This window comes from Diplotaxodon limnothrissa, linkage group LG4 (assembly GCF_057381915.1).
Source record: "Diplotaxodon limnothrissa isolate DT_005_m linkage group LG4, D_limnothrissa_male_GT1.1, whole genome shotgun sequence".
Classification (NCBI taxonomy): domain Eukaryota; kingdom Metazoa; phylum Chordata; class Actinopteri; order Cichliformes; family Cichlidae; genus Diplotaxodon; species Diplotaxodon limnothrissa.
The window spans coordinates 15,088,513-15,111,784 of NC_140599.1; the positions used below are offsets into that span (position 1 = coordinate 15,088,513).

Below are 23,272 nucleotides of genomic sequence, written 5' to 3' on the forward strand. Positions count from 1 at the left end.
ATGTGGAACCTGGAGTTTTTCACAACTTTACAAAAGATTTTTAAAAATTATTTTGAACGCACTTAAGTATTCACCCTCTTGCCAGTCAATGCTTTGTTAAAATCTTATGTTTCTCCTCATGTGTGTTTTCTTGTTCGCACAGGCAGCACTCTGGGTACCTGTTTGAATCGAGATGGCACGCTCCAGCCGCAGGTCTGCATGATGCCGTCATCACGGCGCACGTGCTCACGAACCTGCCGGTACTGTTCACGGCGTTGCTCTCGGCGGGCCAACATCGCCGAGTCACTGAGGAGAGACGCAACACCGTTACTGGCCAGTCTGGAAGAAGCGGGAGGCAGGGAAGGGAAGAGAAGAAAAAAGCGAAGCGTTAGCAGCCTGGCCAGCCAGCAGCAGGAGACAAAGAGAAGAGAGATGAAGAAGAGAAGGCAAGTAAAAGCAAGTGCAATAACTACCGCCAAGCAATCTTCTAAAATGACTAAAAGTAACGTGCAGTTTAGTGTTTTAAGACATAAAAGAAGAAAATTGGAGGCCTCTGTGTCTGTGTGATTGGGAGGTTGGTGTTTTTGTGGCTTTTGTGTCTTTACCAGACAAACATTTGTGGTCAAAAAACTGCGTTTAAGGGGAAATAAAAGAGGTCTGAGTGGCCACAAGCGAGCGAGCAGCGAGCTGTTTAGCAGATAAGTGTGGGGGTTTAGAGTGATGCGTGATGTGGGGAAGTTCAGCCGCCGCTCACTCTTCAGGGAAGAACTCCAGGGTACGGTTGGAGGTGGAGATCTGACACATGGTGTGGCTGCGTCTCTGAGGGAAACCGGCCGGTGAGGGAGATTTGTAATGGATGTTGACGTTGCAGAACGGCCGCTTGACGGGCGGCGGGCTGGATGATGAGCTGAAGAGACGTGCGAAGCTAGAAGATGGACAGAAAGAGAAATTTGCTTAGGATATTTCTTTTTCTTTTATATCACTATAGAAAGCTGATTAAAAGCAGAATCTCACAATTGCCAGATGGTAGACTTCTTCTTCTCTTGGATGGGAGGATTCTCACGGGATGCTCTGAGGGGGAAAGAGAGATGAAATTAAAATAATAAGACTACTTATAAAAGTTATTTATAGTACTATAATATAACACTTTTAACATTATAAATAGGGCACATGAAGTGAAAACAACTGGAAAGTATAAGAAAATGACAAAAATTGAATAAAAACAGTTAAAAATGCCGTAAAAAATATGATGCCACTCAGAAAAACCACCTCAGAACAACAAGATACTGACACAGAATATGGGTTCACATTTAAGGAAAACTCTGTGTTGACTTTAAGCCCAGAAGCATTTCACTTCCTGTTCTCTCAAGTCTACCTGATCATCTCTGTCCACCGTACGGCCTCCTGCAGCTCCATCAGTCTCTCTTTGTACTGGTTTCTCTCCATCAGCACCCGGGCCATCTCCATCCGGGTAAATCGCCGCCGCTGGGTCATTGTCATGTCGCCGTCTTGCATCGGCGATGAAAACTGGTCACATGAAAGAACAGAGACCTGGTGTTAATTTGGAAATCCCTCTCTACATCAGCCTAAAACTAGCCTGTGGCATATGCATGCACTGGCCACTTTATTAGGTACACCCAATCAACTGGTTGTTAACACAAATATCTATTCAACCAATCGCGTTGCTGTATTTGAGAAAGCGGTGATCTACTGGGATTTTCTCACATGATCATCTCCAAGTTTTACAGAGAATGGTCCAAAAAAGAGAAGGTGATAGGAACAGTACTTCAAAAAGTGCTTGTATATATGGGTGAATGAGGATTGTTGTACAGAGTACTCGAGTACAGCAGAAAAGCCTACGTGTGCTACTATTGGAAAAACTTTGACTGGTCCACTGTGTCAATTTGTCCTGAAACATTTGGATGGTGGGGTTAGAATTTGGTGTAAACAACATGAAAGCATGGATCCATCCTGGGTAACGCTGGTGCTGGTGGTGCAGCCGACAAATCTGCAGCAACTGTGTGATGTTGTCACTTCAATATGGAGCAAAATCTCTAAGGAATGTTTCCAGCACTTTGGTGAATCTGTGCCACAAAGTAATGAGACAGATCTGAGAGGATAAGATGTCCAAACCAATACTAGACATTTCAGTCTGAAAGCTAACTGAAGACTTTCTATTCTGCTTCTCATATTTGTATAGAGACATGAACGCATCAGTAGTTCAGCCTGAGGCAGGCACAGTTCTACTCACATCATCACCAACTTCATCCTTGGAGTCCCGAGAAGCCCCCAGAGCCTCTGCTCGCAACCTGCAGCCAACAAACAAAAACACAGATTACATACTCCTCCAAAGCAACTACTAAACAATAACATTTGAACTCAATAAAGTGCTAAAGATGCTTATTAGCTAACAGAAATAGAACAGTTAGATGTCGGCATGTCTCATTAAGATCATTTTAATCATTTATGTTGCTGCGGGTTGATTTGATTGTTTTACTGATGATCTTAAAGGTGGGTGTCATGTGAAAAAACCTATTAAAGTCTAAATTACACAAAAGCAAGCACAGCATCCTGCGTCTGTGCAAGGACTCAAACATTCGTTGCTATTTTTTACCTCTTGAGTTCTTCTTCGAGTTCCTTGATTCTGGCATCCACCTTGTTCTTTGACTGTCTCACCGCCTCCAGCTCCTCCCTCAGTACCTCCCTCTCCCCCGACAGCTCGTCCACTTTGGCAATAAGGTCATTTTTGACAATATTTAGAGCATTTCTGCCAAGCAAAGGACAGAAAGGGGATATAGTGGGAAACTACCAGCTGCAATTTCACATTCACATGTAGGGTTTTGGTCTAAGAACATGTTGTATAAGAAAACAGGAGGTAACCATGATCAAGTGTCTCAATACTAAAAACAAATCTTTCAGCGTTTCCTTTGAATGAAATGCAGAAAGGGTGTGACGTTAGCATCATCAGGCGCATATTAGGCTTCACCGAGTCTCTTACTTGGTCTGTAAGAGCTGTTTGTTCTCTGCCAGCATGTTCTCCCACTCCTTGCTCATCCCTGAAACAATCACATTCACATCACTGTTACTCCCCCACAACAAAAATCATAATTTATTTATAAGCCGATCTATTCAATCGACTGATTGATGAGAAAACCATTTATGTGTTAACGCTGCTTTCAAGGCAAACCAAAGTAAGTGTGGGACAAAGGATGAGTTTTCATATAAGAGGTTTAATAAGTTATTAATGATTGAAGTTCTACTATTCACAACAAGGAGAAGTCAAGCTAACAAAGGACTTATCTGTAAAATGTTGGAAACATACTGAGAAATCTTAAAAATAACTCATTGCTCTTATCATTTATGTCTTGAATGTAGACAGAGTAAAGTAGGTTATTTTCACCTTAAACACAAAATCCAAACTAGTTGCAAAATTTTTAAAATTCAGGGTTCATCTTTTAATGATTATAGTATTAGCGTTATCATGCATAAACATGTCATCGTGTTGAAAATTCAATTCTATTTATCGACGTTATTGCCCAAACTGAACTGAAACCCCCCCCCCCCCAAAAAAAACCCAAACATGGAAGCAAAAGCAAAAGCAAAGCTCACATCGACTCAGAGAAACTCTGAGACATGAGAACGCATCAAAAACAAGCAAAACAAAAACGCCAATGGGTCTTTATAGGTGTTACATTTAGTGGATTATATTATACGCTGGATTAAAAGTGTAAGTTTATGTTGTGGTGTGTGATGTCACTGCAGGGATGGAAAAATAACTCCTCAGTATCAGGATGTCATGTTTTAACACTTCTGACAGCAAATTTAAAATGAGCTCAAATTAATTAAAGAATTTCATCCTGAAGAAATAAAAAGAAAGTTTTCACATCATTCGATGCAGACCTGTGAAAAAACTAAGCAGACCCCATGATTCAGTAGAAAAACCTTTAACAGCAATAACTTGAATTAATTGGTTTCTGTATGACAGTCTGGCCTACTCTTTTTTACAATGTTGCTTCAGGTCATCGAAATTTGTGAGCATTTGTTTATGCACAGCTCTCTTATGGTCCCACCACAGCATTTCAGTCAAAACCTTGAGTCTGGACTGGACTGGTTCATTGCAACACCTTCATTCTTTACTTTTTCAGCCATTCTGTTATAGATTTGCTGCTGCGCTTGGAATCACTGTGCCATGACCCAGTTTGAGCCGTCTGACAGATGCTTCACACTTGACTGTAGAATATTTTGGTTGACTCAATGACTTTAAGGTGTCCAGGCTGAGAAACAAGCCCAAAACATCACCCCTCCACCACCGTGCTTGACAGCTGGTATGAGTTGTTGGTGCTGTGCAATATGAGAAAGTATCTCCATACTTGTTCAGTCTTTTTCTAATTGTACTGTCATTATCAGTAACATTTAACATGCCTATAGACGCCTATAGAATTTCCTGAGACATTCACTCATGGGAAGATTGGCATCTGTCTTGAATGTTTTCATCTTTCTCACTGTAGAATTAAGTTGTTTGGAAATGACCTTTTAACCTTTCCCAGATTGTTGGGCATCAACATTTACTCCTCGAAGATCATCGCTGATGTCTTTCCTCCTTAGCGTTCCTCCAGACCAGCAAACTGCCAAAACCTCTGCTTTGATGGAGGTGCTCACATTCGCCGATGATCAGTTAGTCAAGTGCATTTGCTTGGCAGCTACTGACCCTCTTAATTCCCACTGAATCACAGGGTGATTGAATCACATAGTTCTTGAACTGCACACAGTCATATGAAAACTTTCTTTATCACATGACCGCTTTTGAGCTCATGCATTTCTTAATTTGTTATCATTGCCTGACTCTCTTTTGTTATTATATCTTCCACTATATATACATTTAGTATTTGTTTGAATAAGAGCTCTGCAACATCTCTTTAACACTGGATTATTTTAATGTTCTATAATGTCCGAAAGATTTACTGCAATTACCGAAGGATGATAACATTTCAGGCATATGAGGAATAAAAAAAATGACAGAAAATATAAATAAGAAGCCACATAACATAAACAAACAGAGGGATGTGAAAGCTAAAGCAAATGTGAGCGCAGGCATGGGGCGCCTTACCTAAGAAATCATCAGGGACTGGAAGCAAAACAAGGAGAGAAGAAAAGGAGACGAGAGAAAAGAGGAAAGGGTGAAGATTAGAGATGGAAAAAAGAAAAGGAAGAACGGGAAGAGAGGAGAGAAGACGCTGATAAGCATTTATTGATTTGGTTTTTAGGCATGGCTACAGAACCAAAGGACAATCTGACCTTTATATCATCAAATCTATTAGAAAGACCCACTGAAAGGACCCACCACTGAAATCCTCACTGAAAATTAAACAGGGATGGCTTCTAGTAATAAAATATTATAAAAATAAAATATTAACTGCTACTTCACCGCTACCTCAAAGGACTGGAACTAAACCACTGCACTGCTTGCTAATTGACACTTGTCATCTACTAGCATAGCATCACAATAACTCCAAAGTTACTTTGTTATCAATTATATCCACTGATTAGCATCTACTTTTAAAAGTGGATTTTGGAAAGTAGAGAGGAGTTGAGAGAGTTAAGAGAAAACAATACCAACCAACGTGTGTTCAGATACACACCTGAGAACTCGCCTATGGGTGTCACCGGCAGAAGCACATAAAAGGGGAAAAAAGGAAATGGGTGAGAGGTTAACAGATGGACAAGGAGACGGGGTCAGAGTGCGCTTCCTGCTTCTGTAACATAAAACTCAGGGATAGTGAGTCAATACTGATACACAAAATCTCCCAGAATCTCCCAGTGTGAATAAGCCCAAAACGGGGTGTGTGCGATAGTGGGCATCTAAACTGAGTAATGTGAACATAAGTGACAAAAACATCTGTTCAAATCTGCTCCATTTACTGTTCCTCTGCCCCTAAAACTGCTGTAAAAACAAGAGCAAAGTATAACAAAGACAAACAATGAAAGAAAAAGTGCATGGATGTGTGAGATTGTGTGTTTTTTAGGATGACTGTGTGGTGATGCAGACGTGCGCTGCAGCGCCCCATGCAAGACAAAGAATGTAAAGTTAGTGCAGCGGCAGATTCGCACAGCCTCGCATGGAGCTCGGAGCCTGCAGTGCAAAGAAAATACAAATGCTGGCTCTGTGTAACACGCGCACACAGCACATGCATCTGCCCTTATTTTCTCTATTTAGAGTGCAATAACATGGCATATTGGCCTGTTAGCTTATAGTAAAAGTCACCCTGGGAGGACGAGGTAAAGATGGCGCTTTTATTTGTTTTCAAGTATCTCCTCTGAAGTAAATCATGTGCTGCTGACCAGCATTGCACTTTCATGGGAAAATGATTTATCTTTCAGGCTTTGGGGCTCTTGGATTAGGGTGTCAATAATGAATACATCAAAACATACTGAAACCAGAATCCTGTTCTTACCCAGCAGCTCAGCACCTGCATCCACATCCCCAATGATGTCCGACTTGGCGTCTTTGATCTCGTGGTAGAGAGAGTCTGTGTTGATGCCGAAGGCCTCGTTAACTATGCCCTGGGAGGGGCTGAAACACATGAAAACACATTTATTTTTCATATATTTATTTATTTAATAAATATATAATATAATGCTGTTGACACGCAGGACTAATCCATCAAAGCTCTGACCACCTAAAGGATTTCTAGACCTGTTTCTGTCTTTGTTTTGACAGGAAAACATGGATGTTGATATCCTTTTACACTGTGTGCTTAAAGCAGCTACACTGTTGCTTGTACCTGTTTCCTCCTCCATAAATACGGGGGTCCAGACACATATCCAGCTCTGGTGTAGAATCGATGAGCTCCTGAAACTCCGACCACTCGTCGCTGCTTCCCATACCTGGAAGAGCAGAGTACCGAGTGTGGCTGTCTGAACGTTTTGTGAGCAACTCTGCAATCTACTGACATTTTATGCAGCGTAACTTCAAACCTCTGAAGTGAGGACACGCTCAGTGACATCCTCTTACCGATGCTGACATTCCTGGTTTCCTGGGAAACCTGCACCTCCATATTCCGGCTGAGACGCTTAGCGCTTTTCCTGCGGTTTCCAGGCCGCGTGACGTCAAAGTCGTGCCCGTGGAAGCTCTCGTTGATGGGGGTGACTGTGGCGGACGGGACAGAGGAGGTGGGTGTGTTGGACTTACTTCCTGTGCTGCTGGGTGTGGCCGCCACCGAGTCCGACTCTGATCCGTCCTCCTTGGTGAGACACAAATGACATTATATGAGCATCGTGCAATGAAAGAAGGCCGGGGATGTCTCTTACTTTGCTCACTGATTGTAAAGTTGGGAATTTTCTGCTGTTTTATTTTGGGAATGGGTTTAAACATTTATCTTAGATAACAAATAGGTAAAGTGACGGGGCTAAATATGTAAGGCAAAACACATTAGACTCTTGTGGATAAAAAAAATTATGCTGAGTCATTTAAATTGTATTGAGTATATTAAAATTCTAAATTGTGTGTTTCAGACTGAGTTCAAGGAAATGGGGTTTCCTTGGATAACATATGAAGCACTGTATGCTGTCAGTTTATATGAACATTAATAAACATGAGCTTAAACTTTGCGTAAAAGCGTAAACTAAAACACGACACAAAAAGCAGCTTCACAACGCCACAGTAAAATAAGGACACAAGAAAAAACTGCATGAAGCCAAAAACAAACATCTAACGGCGGTCCCTGCTTGCTTGGGTCAACATATCGTTTATACCTAACTAATTAGATTAAAAAACAACAACTGAGATTTCCAATGCAAAATTAATTTCCTCAAAAGTGACACAAGCAGGCGTGGGAGGGGAGGTGGTCCGTGTGGGTGTGGCCGGCAGCAGTAATGCCAGCCTCTCCCCCTTTCCACTCCCCAGGCTGCTGTTATGGCCGAGGGAGGAGGACAGGGCCATTTTCTGTCCCACCTGGTAGGCAGAGCTGAAGGTAGAGTGGCCGAGCTCGCTGACCTGCCAGATGTCTTTCCCGGGAATCATCCTAGCCCCCCCGAGTCCCCCACGTACCATGCCATCAGGGTACAGGCTCAACGATGGTGGGCGCTCTGCTTTGCTGCTGGAGGAGGAGACACAGAGGTGGTGGAGATTAGGTGAGACTGCCTCTTGGTTATTTCAGTGTATCATATTCAGTGCCCTTCCCCCCCGGGGTGCTGGAGCTCACTCTGGCAGGCATATAATGCAAAGCAAAACCAGTTTTTTAAGTCTGTGCCTGGGTTAAACTATAGCCCAAGAATGTCAAACTCACTTTACACCGTGGCCACATGCAATTCACTTTGATCATACTATTGAAAACTCAACCCTTTGTCAATTTAAAGCCTTTTTACTGCACCTTTAAAAATCCAGAGATATCTTAAATATAGGAAAAAGAAGTGCACTTCAACAGTTCAATTCAGTTTTTCTACAGGATGAAATGCTAAAATGCCTAAACATAAATGCTTTTCTATCATTAACATTGAAAAAAACAAAAAACTAGTGCTGTCAGCGTTAATCTCTTTAAAATGGCGTTAACGCCATGACTGCATTAACGCGGCAAATCTCCGTTAACGAGTTACCGCGGATCGCCCCGTGCATGGGGCTGGACAGCGTCAACGCATTAACAAGCTAACCGCGCTAACACGTTTCTGTCTTTTAATAGCTTAACTCTTACTTGTCTGCTTTAGAATAGTATGAATGGCATTTGGGGAGGTCTTTATCAGTAGGAAAAGCCCTACAAAAAGCTCTATGAATGTATAGTTAGTCCAAAATCTTTCCCCCCTCCACAGTTTGTATCCAATGGGCCAGACTGGAGTTTTTGTTGGGCCGATTCTGGCCCCGGTATCTTATGTTTGACACCCCCGCTATAGACAGTCACTCACACTCTCATTCATGACTCTTTGTTGCTGTCTCTGTACAATAAAGGTGAAGCTGTCAGTTAGCTTAGCTTAGAGTGCTATTTTGTTTCAGTCCACAGGCAAAAAGATCCACCAACTGTTTTAGCTAGCAGCAGAGGCTCCACATCATGACCTCCAAAAACTGCTAAAACAACAGACTGATGGTTTAACACTTGGCTTTTTTATAGATTTAACCCCGTACATGTAAACTAATGAGTTTTAGATGTGCTATGGCTTTGTTGCTGCCTTTGGAAATGTCCAGACTAGCTGCACCATGTGTTTGTGTGAAGCTACACTAACCTTTGGTTTAAACATCACAATTACTGCCCAGACATGACAGCATTGATCTCACTAATCCCAACAAAAAGCATCCAAAGAAAAAACAACCTCAGATCCTGATGTTTAAAATTATATATAACAAAGCAAAAGACAAGCAGGACAGGCAGACAGACAGACGGGGGACAAACTGACTGGCAGAAACACATGAGGGAGAAAGAGGAGAAGGTAGGGGGAGATATCGGGAAAATATGCTTAACATGACCCTTGATCCATTCCTTAGTCCTTAATTTAAGATTGAAGTACAACATCACTGATGCATCCAACATAATAAATAGATGTTTAAAGCATCGGTAACTAGCAAATTAAGTGCATTAGGGAATACTTTCATCCATAAAGTGTGGAAGCGCAGCAAATATAAGGGGAGGGATATTTTTAATTCAGACTCGAGGGAAGCGGAGCGAGGCAGTCGAGGAATCATGTTGGATTTACCTTTTCCTCCATGTGTGTCGTTGACTGTGCAAACAGCAGCACAGAGAGCAAGCCAGCAAGACAGACAAGACAGACACTGATTAGAGAAGGACAGGAGACAGGAACATGCCATGACGCATAACACCGCACAAACAAACACGCACTTTTACACATTTAGTTAAACTACAGTTTGTTTCGTTTTTTCTGCACATCTTCACTGTCTTGTCTTTAAAACTGCTTCGGATAATCAAATGTTCACTTTATTAATTCTGAACACCCCAGCAGGACTCCCATAACCACCTATAACACTGTCCTCATGCATTCTCCAGTAATAAGCACAGTTGATGAAGACTTGCAGGATTGAGATGCATTTCATTAGACGCTGTAGCCGAATTGACTTTAGAGATACACGATACACAGTGGCATGGAAAGCTTTGAGCACGACTGGTCAAAAGTTCTGTAACTGCATTACTTAGTGAGGAAAAAATGAGCTGAGGTGAAGATGAAATATTCTCTTTAACGTTTAAAATCTGGTGTTTTAACTTTTTGGTGTTTAACTTTTTCTAGTGTCTCAGTTTTTTGGGGCTCTGGCTTGTTCACAGTCATGGTTAAGAAAGGCCAGCGGAAGCAAAGTCCTGTCCCAGCAGCTTAATGGCAGCAAGACGATTAAAGTAATTGATGTCCAAAAAGGAGGAAAAGTCAACAAAAATACAGCAAACTCAATCAGAGCCTCGGAGAAATGGCAGCTAGTGACAATACTGGAGGTTTTGTTTAGTTCAGAAAGAAAAAGAAAACTTTCTGGAACAATTACAAATCAAACCCTTCTCTCACTTCAACCCTTCAACAAGATTTAGGAGACTCTGGAGCACAGATATAATCATCACAGGGAAGTTATTGAAGGGAAATCTTTCCTGCATACTTAACACAAAGTTGCATCAAAACTTTGCAAATGCCAAAAAAGGAAAGGGGGAAAAAAGGGTGCAGATTATCACCATGAGACCATCTCTGCAACTGTTCGGGGTTGAATCAATAATGTTTTGGATTCATTTTGCAGCCACTGACATTGGACATCCACTCGTAGAAGGACAAATGGATTCAATTAAAAACCTGCAAATATATCACTGTTTAAAAAAAAAAGAAGAAAAACCGCAAGCTGAAGGTTTTGCTACGACTTTTATGGTCATCTGTAACCTAAACATAGTCGGTCACAGTCTTTCGGTAGACTTCAAGAGAACCTGCATGCAAGAATCTCACAGTTTGACACCTTTTACAGGAAAAATAGGCTAAAAAATCGAAACTAAAACTAAAAGATAGGTACTGCTGAAAGCATGCTCATCATTTACTCAATTGATTATTTACAGTATCAGAAGTCTGGAGCAAACTTCTTGCATGCCTTTCACTGTGGGTATTTTATGAGTTAGTGGACATATTGCTAAAAGTGACTAATCTGGAGCCTAGGTAGGCAGCTACACCAGATGTCCCGCTCCTCTTCTAGCTGTCGAGCCCATGGGATTGGCCCTGGCTCAACACAACAAGCTGGCACATTAAAGTCAAACTTCCTTCGTTTTTCTAATTATTTTCCACAGAGGTTTATAATGACTGTTGTGTCTGTTTGCACATCGCCTCTCCTCTCTGTTAGCGGGACACGGCAGCTGTTCAGTGTGGCTGATGACAAACGGCGCCGGCTTCAACACAAGAAATGTGCTGCAACACGAAAAGCCTGATAGATCTGTGCAAAACATGATAGTTCAGATCCACAGAAACAGACAATTACACACACACAGAATATAAATGAAAGAAAAAACAAAACACTCACGATCGTCCACAGCCGGTGCCTTCTGATTGGCTGTTACTCCCCGCCTGCTGCATTTTGGACCGCTCTATGTGCTCGACGTACGTCTGGATCATCTGTGATCCAAGAAATCAAGAACAAAAAATCGTTTTGAGAACAACCGGAGAGCAGGGCAATATCTATCTTTCTTACACTATATTTTACACTATTTATTTATTTATTGTACTTTTGCTTATAGTATCTTGTGGTGTTATGTAACTGAATGTTGTGCATTATGAATGTAAAAGCCCAGCAAGGAATAAGAGTTAAAAATTAGCAATAGCTATAAATGTCAGTTTCATGCTCCATATTGGTAGCATGCTATAGTGCTAATGCTAAGTATTCAGTCAACCTTCCAGACTGTTGAATTCAGGTGTTCCAATCACTTCCATGTTCACAGGTGTATAAAAATCAAGCACCCAGGCATGCAGGCTGCTTCTACAAATATTTGTGAAAGAATCTGTCGTTCTCACGGGCTCAGTAAAATCCAGCGTGGTACTGTGATAGGATGCCACCTGTTCACACATGAAATTTCCTCACTACTAAATATTCCACAGTCAGCTGTTAGTGGTATTATAACAAAGTGGAAGCGATTGGGAATGACAGGAACTGAGAGCAGGGTCAGCCGATGCAGAGGCGGATAGTGTGCAGAGGTCGCCAACTTTCTGCAGATTCAATCGTTAAAGAACTCCAGACTTCATGTGGCCTTCAGATTAGCTCAGAGCAATGTGTGGAGAGTTTAACAGTTCCATGAAAACAGCTGCATCCAAGCCGAAGTGACGAATCACGCTTCACTGTCTGACAATTCAATGGATGAGTCTTGGTTTGGTGGTTGCCAGGACAACGGTACTTGTCTGACTGCACTGTACCAAGCGTAAACCTTGGTGGAGTGAGGATAAAGGTGTGGGGATGTTTTTCAGGAGTTGGGCTCAGGCCCTTAGTTCCAGTGAAACGAACTCTTAATGCTTCAGCATACCAAGACATTTTGGCCAACTTCATGCTAACGACTTTAAGGGAACAGTTTTGGGTCCCAGATGGTCCAACATGACTGTGCACCATTGCACAAAGCAAGCTCCATAAAGTTGTAGATGAGGAAGTTAGGTGTGGAAGAACTCAACTAGGATGCACAGAGTCCTGACCTCAACTCAACAGAAAATCTTTGGGATGAATTAGAGCGGAGATTGTGAGCCAGACCTCGTCAGTGTCTGAACTCACAAATGTGCTTCGGGAACAATGGTCAAAAATTCCCATAAACACTCCTAAACTTGTGGAAGTCTTCTTCCCAGAAGAGGTGAACCTGTTATAGCTGCAAAGGGTGGGCCAACATCATATTAAACCCTATTGATTAAGAACAGGATGTTACTCAAGTTCAAATGCGTGCGAAGACAGATGAGCAAATACTTTGGGCAATATAGTGTATGTTGAACCACATCGTCCTCTTTAAATAAATACATTGACAATATAAAAGATTAGAGTTATTTCATGATTGACCTATAATCTACTACACACTGTGTTTTGTGAATTAATGGATAACCAGACTGATGGGGGTCAAAAGTGCTTTGAATACTTCACATATATCACACATATTTAGATACTCTGAGTTGTAGAAAACAAAAAAACACCATTCTGCTTCTTTTACTGAAACATCGCTCATGATGGCTGTATCATTCAAGCTTAGTATCATGAATATTTGAAATGACTGTGAGCATGTTTGGTGGATTATGCCGATATGGGGCCTAATGTGTAATAAATCCTAGCTAGAAATCAAAAAGAAAAGAGTAGGTGTTCAGCAGAATATCTAACTCTTGTGATTTCACAGGAGGGCCCAAGGTTTGCTCACCTCAGTGTGGCGCTGATGCAGAGCGTTGTACTCTTTCTTCATGTCTGACTCTCGCTCTTCCAGCCGAGTGACTGTGAAGCAGACGGACACAACATCAACTTCAGCAGCAACAAGAACAAAAGTACATTTAAACAGCAGTGACGTCCAGCTCACTTTATAACCTTTCACCAATTAAATGGACATGAAGTATCATTTTGGATTGCATAGTAGGAGTGCAAAGTTATGAAATTGAAATGATTGCAAATTTATGTTTGCCTGCTTGTATTTAAATTGCTGCACTATTTAATATAGTAATCATTGGGGGAGAAACAAAGAAACATTAAGGGTACAGTGGATCCCCGCAAACATACAAATAAATAAATCCCAAAGCTAACTGGATGCCTGTATTTATAATGTACAGCAAAGAAAATCAGTGTTTCATTTCAAAATCAACCAAAGTCTAAAAATACATCCTGAGCGTGTCTACTTCTCTTTCTGCCTTCCCTTCAAAACTACAGTGCTGTCCTCCTTCTTACACACACACACACACACACACACACACACACACACACACACACACACACACACACACACACACACACACAGCTGTTAAACACTATTTCCAGTGTTTTGAATGAGCCTCAGCAGCCACATGTACAGCATATTCTATTAGACAGGACAGTGTAGTGTAGACAGGAAGGCAGTGGAGAAAAGCGGGAGCACGATGACCTTCAGAGGACAGCCTGGGGCGGACTCAAACCCAGGACCCTGCAGTAAGCAGTACAACCTTCGGTATAAGGGTCACCCTTTGAGCCAGGTGTCCTACATGCACTGCATATAACATGACATCTATGCACTCACTCTGGTCAGAATAGTTCTTTGCCTTCAGCTCCAGCTGTTTCCCCTGTAGCTCCAAAAACTCCACCTGTATCTGCAGGTCCTTCTTCTCGGCCTCCAGCGAATCCTCAAATTCAATAAATTTCTGATAAAAGGCAAACAAGAGAAAAAAATAGACTGAGAAATTAATTTACAGACTCTAAAAGCGAAAGGTCACATAAAATTTGCATTTTTGTTATAATTCATATGAAGGGAAACAGCATATCATTTTACTTCATATTGTCTATGAATTACATAATTGTTCATATCAGCTTCAGAGCAGTGTGTTTTCAGGATACATCGGGGCTTTTGTGCACATGTCAAAAAATGAAAACTGAACTCACTTTACATGTGGTTATATGTGCCAGTAGTATCTGTGTATTATGGTAAAAGTATTTCACAGTTTGTCTGTAATAGATTTATCTCACAATACAGGCAGAAACACAGAGCTGCCTACTCCCCCCGCCATGCTGCCTGTTCCATTTTTTTAAATAAAGCTGCTCACAATGACGTCCTTTTTTCCGCAAGTCCACAAAGTCTTAATACGGTAATCCTCTGACTGCAGACAGACCTTGGAAACACCAACGTGCAGCAGATACACGCCACACAAAATAGCAAGCACTGCAACACAACAGCACTCTGAAAATACAACCAGTGCTGATGCTGTACCTAAAGCATTAATTGCAGGGAATGAACAACACTTGTCATTGACACATGTAGAAATATCTCCACGGCTACAGGGAAAAGGTCACTAAAGAATTTAACCAAGTTTAATGAGTTACCGAAAATGTGGCAAAACACACCCTGACCCATGCAGCACAGTAAACAACACTAATGCTGTGGTCTCCTTGCAGCTTTAGCAGAAGGAGAATGTGAAATTCTTGGAGAAATTGCAGAGTGATTGCTGCAGCATTCTTGTAGCTGCTGCAGTTTTTGCACTGTACTCATGGTGCAGGAAGAGCGAACCTCCAGCCTTGTCACTGCTGAACATCCACAGCATTAACATACTATAGATTCAATGATAAACGACCGAGTTTACGCATCAAAACACTGTCTTTGTGACACACTAGATGTCTTTGTTTTTCGCTGAAACAAAACACAGCAATATCTTTCGTCCTGCCCCCCTCAGACTGGGAAGGTGCCCTTCAAGTCCATCCCTCTATCCCCCATGCCTTTATCTGCACGAGGCTCCTAAACCCGTGCAAGTAAAGGCACATCGCTTTCCATTAAAATGCAGTGTTAGTGAGGCACAGCTTGCAGTGTGCACTGGTGTAACTACAGAAGCAAGAAAAACACGGTGCATTCTCATAAATAACTTTAAACTGTGCGAACAGCACTCAGACAGGTAACGTGACACAGCGTAGGAATGAACGTTTGCGCGGTCCAGTCGGAATAATTCTCATTAAGCAATCCTGCGATGTGTGACAAGTGAAACTAAGGAGCTTTCCTGACAAACTGACTCTAAGTGTGACTGCAGTGTGGTCACACGCTCAACTGTGACCACACTGATATCTGAGGAGTTATATCTGAGTGATATCTGAGGAGGGTGTGAAGTCACAACAGCATTAGGAGGAGCAGAGGAAAATCTGAAATCTTTGAAATTATTATAAAATCTAGAGGTTAAGATAACATGTGGAGCATAGCTCGTTAATCCTTTGTATGTAAATCACATTAAGAGAGATGGGGAAAAGATGGCTGGAGACAAACACAGGATGTTTTAGCAGGAGATGCTACAAAATGGTTAAATTTGTGCTTGTGGGTATCTCGGTCGAACGCTTCATGAGTAAAAAGATGCGGCTGTTGTCTTTGTTTACCATTAGCTCTAATAACTTTGTAATGTGAGCTGCCTTTTCTGCTTGTTGTTGTCCATGTCTTGCAGGAGGAGGCATTATTGTTTTCCTCAGACTCTGTTTGCTTCTTTTTCCTCTTATTATCCTTAGACTCTTTCCGATCTGGCCTGGGCTGCCTCGCCTCTGCCGTAGCTTCATAAAACCCTCAGTCTGTTTCTTTCTCTCTGCTTTTGTTATTCTCACTCTCTCTCTGCTTCTCATGAGCACAAATCAGATTACAGTCCCAGACTCCCCCAGTGAGCTCTGTGTGCTATTGATTTCCTGTGACTTCTACCCATTTGCACATCATCCCATCCCCCTCTGCACCCCAGTGATGGAGAAAACTGTCTGTTTATTTGTCATCTAAGGTCATCAAACAAGTACAAGTTTGTGCAAAAGTGTGGGCAGCCCTGCACAAAACTTCAAATCTTAAATATGCAATGTCTTCGAGACAGCTTGTGCCAGAAGTGCAAAGAGAGATTTGCATGTGCGTGACAAAAATCTAGGCAAGAAAAGAGTCCCTGCTGACGACAAAGAGAAGATCTGAGTTCTATACAGTGTTTTGGGGGTTTTTGGCACACATATAAATAGCATGTAAAGGCATGCATTGTTGTTACAGTTTTCCTTTTCAGTTTCTGCAGAGGCACGACTGATGGCTCAGCACCTACTTTAACCTGCAGCACATGTTCATTTTCAAGTACTGGCCCTACAAAATCTCATTTTCACAATAAGCATTTTCAGTCTGTAATGATATTAAACCGAAGCTTAAATACAAGGCAGCTTAAAGTGAAAACAAACTAGATAACTAACAGAGGGGACGGCGCTGGGGAGAGCAGATGACAAAGTGGGCTAAAAGCTGAGCTAAGCTGACACCAGCAAGGCTGCCAGTGATACTCTGAGGCCTCTTTGGATGGGAGGAGGATTAAAGTTGCTTTATGATGTCTGCCTGCAGGATCTCACTGCTGTTATGACACCACTCAGGTAAAAACAGAGGAGATAAAAGTGGCTGCAGGTGGAGTTCAGTCTGTAATTTAATAGCCCCGTATTGAAACACACTTTTTGTTGTTTGTGTTCCTGTTCTTTCACTGTTTTCGAGTGCAAACGCCCACACAGAGAGTCACGCTGACTGTGCCTTTATCTTCATGCATGTCCTGCTAACATGTCCTCCCTCACTTTGTGTTTGCATACTGTGTTTGTGTTATATTTGCATATACTTCTGCTGTGTTGTGTTAAAGTTTAAGGAAGGAGCACTTAAAATTCCATGTGTGATGATGGTGGTAGCAGCACTGTTAATGGTTAGCTGGAGTACTGGCAGGAAAAAAGTGATAATAAAAATCTGTAATAGTGACAAAGCTATTAACTTTAACTTTAAAGTTAAACAGCAATATTTGGAAAACTTGTAGTAACAGAATTAATCGATGTTAGATTTTAACTTCATTTCATAAAGAATCTGATGTTGATAAACAGACAACGAGGGTAAAACTGTAAGATGTCTTTTGTTTCAATGCATGTGCTTAACTTCAAAGGTCAGAAGGGGGGCACAGGGTGGCACTGCCCACCCCCAGAAATATGATTGTCTCAGACAGTTCTTACAGTACAGATGCGAGCTGGAGTATAATGAGTGATGGTGTATTACTTGTAGCACATTTACTCAAGTATGTTACTGAAGTTTTCCTGGTTTCTATTTCCACTTCACTATATTTTCAGTACAGTTATTATCCTTGTACTCCATACCATTTAATTTACTCTAATTTAGCAGATTTTAAAATTTAAATCTATGGATCTAAAAATCTATATTATTATTATTATTAACATTATTCATAAAACTCCCCGTAGCAACATGATTAACATGATTAAAATTGTCTCCAGTCGTAAGATTAAAGTGATAAAGACATAAATGGACCAATAACTATGATCCGGTAATGCAATGCTTAGGATTCTGCCATAAACCCATATTTGGATGCAGGATTACAACTTTTACTCACCTAAAGTATCTAAATACTTATTTAACATGTTGCAAAAACATTGTTTTAAACCAAAACAATGGTTTACCTTTATAATAACACCATCTGCATGTGGACTCCTAATTGATAATTATGATAATTGTGCCTAGTGTTTTCAACATTGCTGTGCACTCCTGCCTTGGTCTGCCCATCCCTGGGCCCCCTGATTTCAGAAATCCCGGAAACGTCCCTGTTGTTTACCTGGTTGACCCTCTTTAAAAGAAAAAGAAACTTCCAGTGGTGTCTCTATACTGATTTAAATATCCCTAAGTAATGTAAGCAGTGTGTTTACGAGTGACTGCAGTGCATTGACACTAATAATACGTTTAGCAATCCCTGTCACGGGCCTAAACATGAGTCACATGTGCCTACAGAACAGGACGGCTGGAAGTGATGATAATGACGGGCCTGCGGTGGCCGGTGGTGCTGTGTGGGGAGCTCTTTTAACGCACCTCCTCCGCCTGCTTGCGCAGCGCTTTCTCCCTCTCATACTGGGTGATGAGCTGCTCGTTGTCCTCCTTCAGCAGCTCCAGCTCCACCTCGTGCTCCTGGTTCTCCGTCAGCACCGCGTCGAGGTTTTCCAGGACGTTTACCACAAGCGGCATCAGCTCCTTCACCACCTCCTCATCGTAGCTGTGTATCAGCCGCTCGAACTCCCGGTAGATGCTGTTTGCCAGGCCCGACACCCGCTCCGACATCACGGAGCCGGAGCCGTAGTCGTCCTGGTAGACCACCTCGTCTATCTGCAGCTCCATCATCTTGGCAGCTGTGGTCCAGATGAAGCTGCGCCTCCTCTCAACAGTTTTTCAGGCCCTCCTAAAAGGCGAGGGTGTCACCGCTTTTGAATGCGCTCAGCACGGGGGAAGGGGCACATTCAATCACAGTCTGCCTTCAAAAAGGAGAACAGTCATGCCATTTTGCAGCAGGTTTACAGAACGGAGGCAGACTGTTGTGTGCGCATAACCTTGATTCCCCTGCTGAAAATATCGGTTCTAATAAACTGATATGAATAGACCCCCTCCTCCTCCTCCTCCTCCTCCCGCTCCTCCAGCCAGTTACGGGCTATCTCCTCCAGTCGCGGCCCTGTTATCCCTGTCCTCCGGCAGAAAGCATCAGATCCTGGGCGCTGTGGATGGGCACTGGGCCAGCCTGTAGATCGTCCATGCCGAGAAGCGAAACGCCTTCGTCGATGGTATTGCACCTGCCTCTCAGCAGCCGCAGCCATGGACCCCAGCCATTGCTGGCAGGGAAAATAAATAATTAATAAATAGGTAAATAAATATTCTAGTTAGTCTTCCCGATAATCGCCGATGGCCGATCCCCCACTATAGTCTCGTTTTATCCATATCTTTTCCTCTTCCGGCAGGCCGCCGATGCTGCTGGCCAGACTCGGGCGTTTTTTGGTGATGTCTCCCTGTGGGAGAGGCTCTCTGTGCTGCTCAGATGGAGGAGCCAGCTGACCGACTCTGGCTGACGTCACACCGTCTGCATAGAGCAAGCAGAGGCAGTGCGTCAAGTCAGCGAGGCAAAACCGGAAGTTGGCTGCAAAATTTCACAATAAGCTGCATAGGTTAGAGCAGAGTGCTAGCATATAATGGGCAGGTTTTTGACAGGGCTTCCACACAAACGCAAAGCAGAAGATGAAGCAAATATGTTTCCAAACTAACTTCCTTCCAAGCCAAATACTAGAAAATATGATGAGGCATATCTTATCTTGCTTTTGGCTTCACCTGCACAAGTGCCAAGGTAGGTCTCCCCAACAGAATTAGTCCCCCCTGCGTCGGGAGCACGCGCTGGGCTGTCCAAATCACGTACAAACAGTATCCCACATTCTTGATTTTTAGTTCACAAATACTTCTTATAAACTACTCCTGACCAATGACTACAGTCATTGCTGCTGACATTTTGGAGATCTTAGCTCTTTATACAGTAAAGTTACAGTGGGACACAAATAATATCAGGCTGATCCTGCCACAAATCACGGACAAACAGTATACCACAGTTGTTTATGTTTTTGAACCCATTTTGCACAGAGAGACATGAAACATGTTACTTTGTGTCTCTGTGCAGGCCAGGGCCAATTATATGCCGCAGCCTAAAGGCAGCTGAGTTGCAGAGGCCAGAGTGATCACCTGGCTTTGTGGCATAGCTGGCTCTGGCCTTGGACTGTGTGTTTTTACTTCACAGGCAAATTGGACACTGGACTGTTTTATCTTTTACTTTTTGATCATTGTGTTAATAAATTACCTTTTAGAATTTTATTGACTGTCATCTTTTTACCTATGGCTGCGACATTGGTCAGACCTAGAATCTTTTTGTGTGTGTACAACTGTGGCAAAAGTGTTCCCTCAATGGCAGTGGCCTTCTGCAGCAGCTCAAAACAGCTGGAGGAGCTCGAGGAACGAGCCAATAGGATGAGCCGAAAGCGGGCAACATATGACAGACGCTCACATCCTATGTCAGTACCTCACTGGATCCGAGCTCATCTCAGGGAGCTGATCGGTCTGTATGAAATGATGAATAACTGTGAGTTATTGTGCCAAGACCTGCAGTTCCTCTAATGGCCACTTGAGTCTGTCTCTCCATAGACTCTCATGTTAAAATGTGCAACTGTAAAGCAGAAATAAACACGTTTACAGCTTGACACAGGGACCTTTTTGGTTTTGTGTGACTACTTTTCTCCTTCCCAAAACCTCTACCCTGTTTATATTTTATATACAAGTGAATTTATAATGTCAGTGCCTTTCCCAAGAGTCTTGGGGATCATCAAGATGTTTTTGGTAAATGTGAGAGGGCCTTTGGGACCTTGGTTTTCTCCTTGAACTCTCCCATGGATGCCATTTTTGCCCAGTCTCTACCTGATTGTTGAATCATGAACACTGACCTGCAGTTCTTTAGATGTTGTTCTGGTTCTTTTGTGGCCTCCTGGATGAGTCATTGCTGCACTCTTGGAGTAATTTTAGTAGGCTGGACACTCCTGGGAAGGTTCTAACCCTTTAATATGATCTATGGTTTCATAATTGGATCAATACAAACACAACTGGATTGATACTTTGTTTCTATCCTCAAAGTTCAGCATGTATCCCATTGTCCATCCATCCATACATTTATTCTGCAATTGCACAATGACAGACCGCCAGTCTGTCGCAGGACTACAGATTACACCGAGACACAGCCAATCTAATCCCACTATATCCCACCGAACTGTGCATTTTTAAAAGCTTGTTTTTATTAAAAATATTTTCATTCCAAGTCTTTATAGCCTATAACAAACTTACACAACAGAAGCTGACCCAAACTCCTTTAAAGACAGCACATTTACATTTCAGGTCTCTAAAAATCCACAGTATCAATACACAAGAAAACTGTGTTAACTAGTATATTACTGTGGGTTGTTAATCTTACAACATTGTTGTGTTGGTGTTCATGAAAATGTGTTCTGAACTTGGCAAATGTACGATGATTCAGCTCATAAATAATAACACACTGCTCTCCCCTACATAAGCTCCCTTTATAGGTTAAAAGTATCGGTATCTGCAATACTGCTCTTAATTTACTCGATAACGAAATTTGCAGGATGCACAGCACTGCTGCTGATAAGTAGCAAAATAACTGAATATGTCAGGAAATAGTTCACTAGATATATAAATAAGTAATTAAAATATACATTTACTTAGTTTAAAATGCTCTGTATTTCTATTTTTAAATAATTAATTACACATTTTTAATTAATTCTAGTTTTATTCCAGACCCCAATATACTGAGGGTGGGCTTGCACTTTGGGGTCCCCCAGTTGCTGCCCTATGTATTTGCATAATGATCTTAACTGCTTTCATAGAGAAACACCTTTAAAAAAGCCTTATAATTTAACTTATAACTTTCTTACAAGTGTGGTGTGTATTCTCAACATAGGAATGTACCGCATTAGGATTTAATGCCGCATTTGACCTCCGACCTTTTGTTCTGACTTGTCATACAGACTATAGTGAGGGTCAAAAAGATGATAATGTTATTTAGAGCTATGTTCCTTACTGCTTTTGGCAACATTTAGGAGATTATATACCAATATATGTGGATTCTAATATCACATATCCTGTCGTCCTGTATCTCTGTGAGGTCAGAGGTCAAATTTACAAATAAATACCTCTTATCTGTGACCTACTCCTACATAAAGTTTGTGTAATCAGAGTAAAACATCTGCCATATTTTAATACAATGGTTGCTACTAAAATGTTTGATTTTGAATAGAAGACAAGCACACATGTTCAGTCTAGGCTGAAAATGTACACATTTGTGTGACAATGAAAACATGCAATATTCACAATATAATTTTTTTTAGGACTTTATTAATGAATTAAAAAAATCAATTTGGAATGCCCAATAAGATTGCAGGGCTCGCAAAATCGCCCGTCGGGTTATCATAAAGCCCGACGGGCGATTTTGCGAGCTCGATTTTGGTCGCCCGACCGAAGATATCGCTAGCTCCGGGACGTCGGGCTAGCGATTTTGCGAGCCCTGAGTTGTGTATTAGTTGACAAAAATAAAACCCCAATAATCTGACAATTCCCTCTGAGCAAGCACTCGGCGACAGTGGGGAGGAAAAACTTTCTGCAAGCTGCACTACATGAGAGACATCTTCATTAGGAGGCAAGATAAAGATCACTATTTTACATGTTTATAGTGAAATAAATTTATATTAAAAAATACTTGTATGTGCATGAATATGTTAAGAAGCATATTTGATTGTTTGTTCTACTTTTTAAAATTTATTTATACTGTAAAACTGTTCATTTTCATTTGTTGCCTCAAGGCAACACTGCGCAGTTAGCCCAATTTTTTTCAGGCAATATAATGCATTTGGATATGTGTGTAGAGATGTGTTTGTGTGCATTTATATGATCATAGTCAATGTTTTTTACTTTAGAATCTACTCATAATTACAGGACATGGATGTAAAAACTTTTTATGCAAGGAAACCAAAGGAATGTGCACTTTCTGTCCTCAGAAAGTGAGGACAGTGAGTTTTCAGGGAGTGACAGTGAAGTAGAGGAGTGGATCCCTGAATGAGGTTTGAGGGACACTTAGGAGCTCAGGGGTCAGGGGTCAGTTGGTAAAGTAACTGTGTCTGTGTGTGTGTTAGTGCCCACATACCAAGCAGGTCTGGCCAGGATCTGGTATCAAGCCGGGACTTTGAGTAATCTGGGAGAGTAGAAAAGCGCTACATAAAAATCAGTCCATTCACTGTCTGAACAGAGTTTCAGCATGTTACTTTTGCACT

At 41.8% G+C, this 23,272-nt stretch overlaps 1 protein-coding gene across 3 annotated transcripts in view; it reads right to left on the minus strand.

Moving 5' to 3' along the window:
- The window catches only part of mapk8ip3 (mitogen-activated protein kinase 8 interacting protein 3), a 30,332-nt gene extending 11,580 nt beyond the window's left edge, over positions 1 to 18,752 (minus strand). Inside the window, exons 1-18 of one of the 3 annotated variants that reach the window (XM_085352281.1) lie at positions 18,447 to 18,752; positions 14,148 to 14,268; positions 13,308 to 13,378; positions 11,453 to 11,544; positions 9,658 to 9,681; positions 7,931 to 8,072; positions 6,992 to 7,220; positions 6,762 to 6,864; positions 6,432 to 6,550; positions 5,619 to 5,630; positions 5,087 to 5,104; positions 2,978 to 3,035; positions 2,594 to 2,746; positions 2,231 to 2,288; positions 1,355 to 1,506; positions 994 to 1,050; positions 734 to 904; positions 159 to 318 (exon numbers count right to left, since the gene is read on the minus strand). In XM_085352281.1, the coding sequence (XP_085208407.1) occupies positions 159 to 318; positions 734 to 904; positions 994 to 1,050; positions 1,355 to 1,506; positions 2,231 to 2,288; positions 2,594 to 2,746; positions 2,978 to 3,035; positions 5,087 to 5,104; positions 5,619 to 5,630; positions 6,432 to 6,550; positions 6,762 to 6,864; positions 6,992 to 7,220; positions 7,931 to 8,072; positions 9,658 to 9,681; positions 11,453 to 11,544; positions 13,308 to 13,378; positions 14,148 to 14,268; positions 18,447 to 18,752 (2,046 nt within the window). Of the gene's footprint in view, positions 1 to 149; positions 319 to 733; positions 905 to 993; positions 1,051 to 1,354; positions 1,507 to 2,205; positions 2,289 to 2,593; positions 2,747 to 2,977; positions 3,036 to 5,086; positions 5,105 to 5,618; positions 5,631 to 6,431; positions 6,551 to 6,761; positions 6,865 to 6,991; positions 7,221 to 7,915; positions 8,076 to 9,657; positions 9,682 to 11,452; positions 11,545 to 13,307; positions 13,379 to 14,147; positions 14,269 to 18,446 lie in introns of all 3 variants that reach the window. The other 2 variants (XM_085352280.1, XM_085352282.1) reach the window with 2 other exon arrangements.
- Positions 18,753 to 23,272: the final 4,520 nt, after the last annotated feature.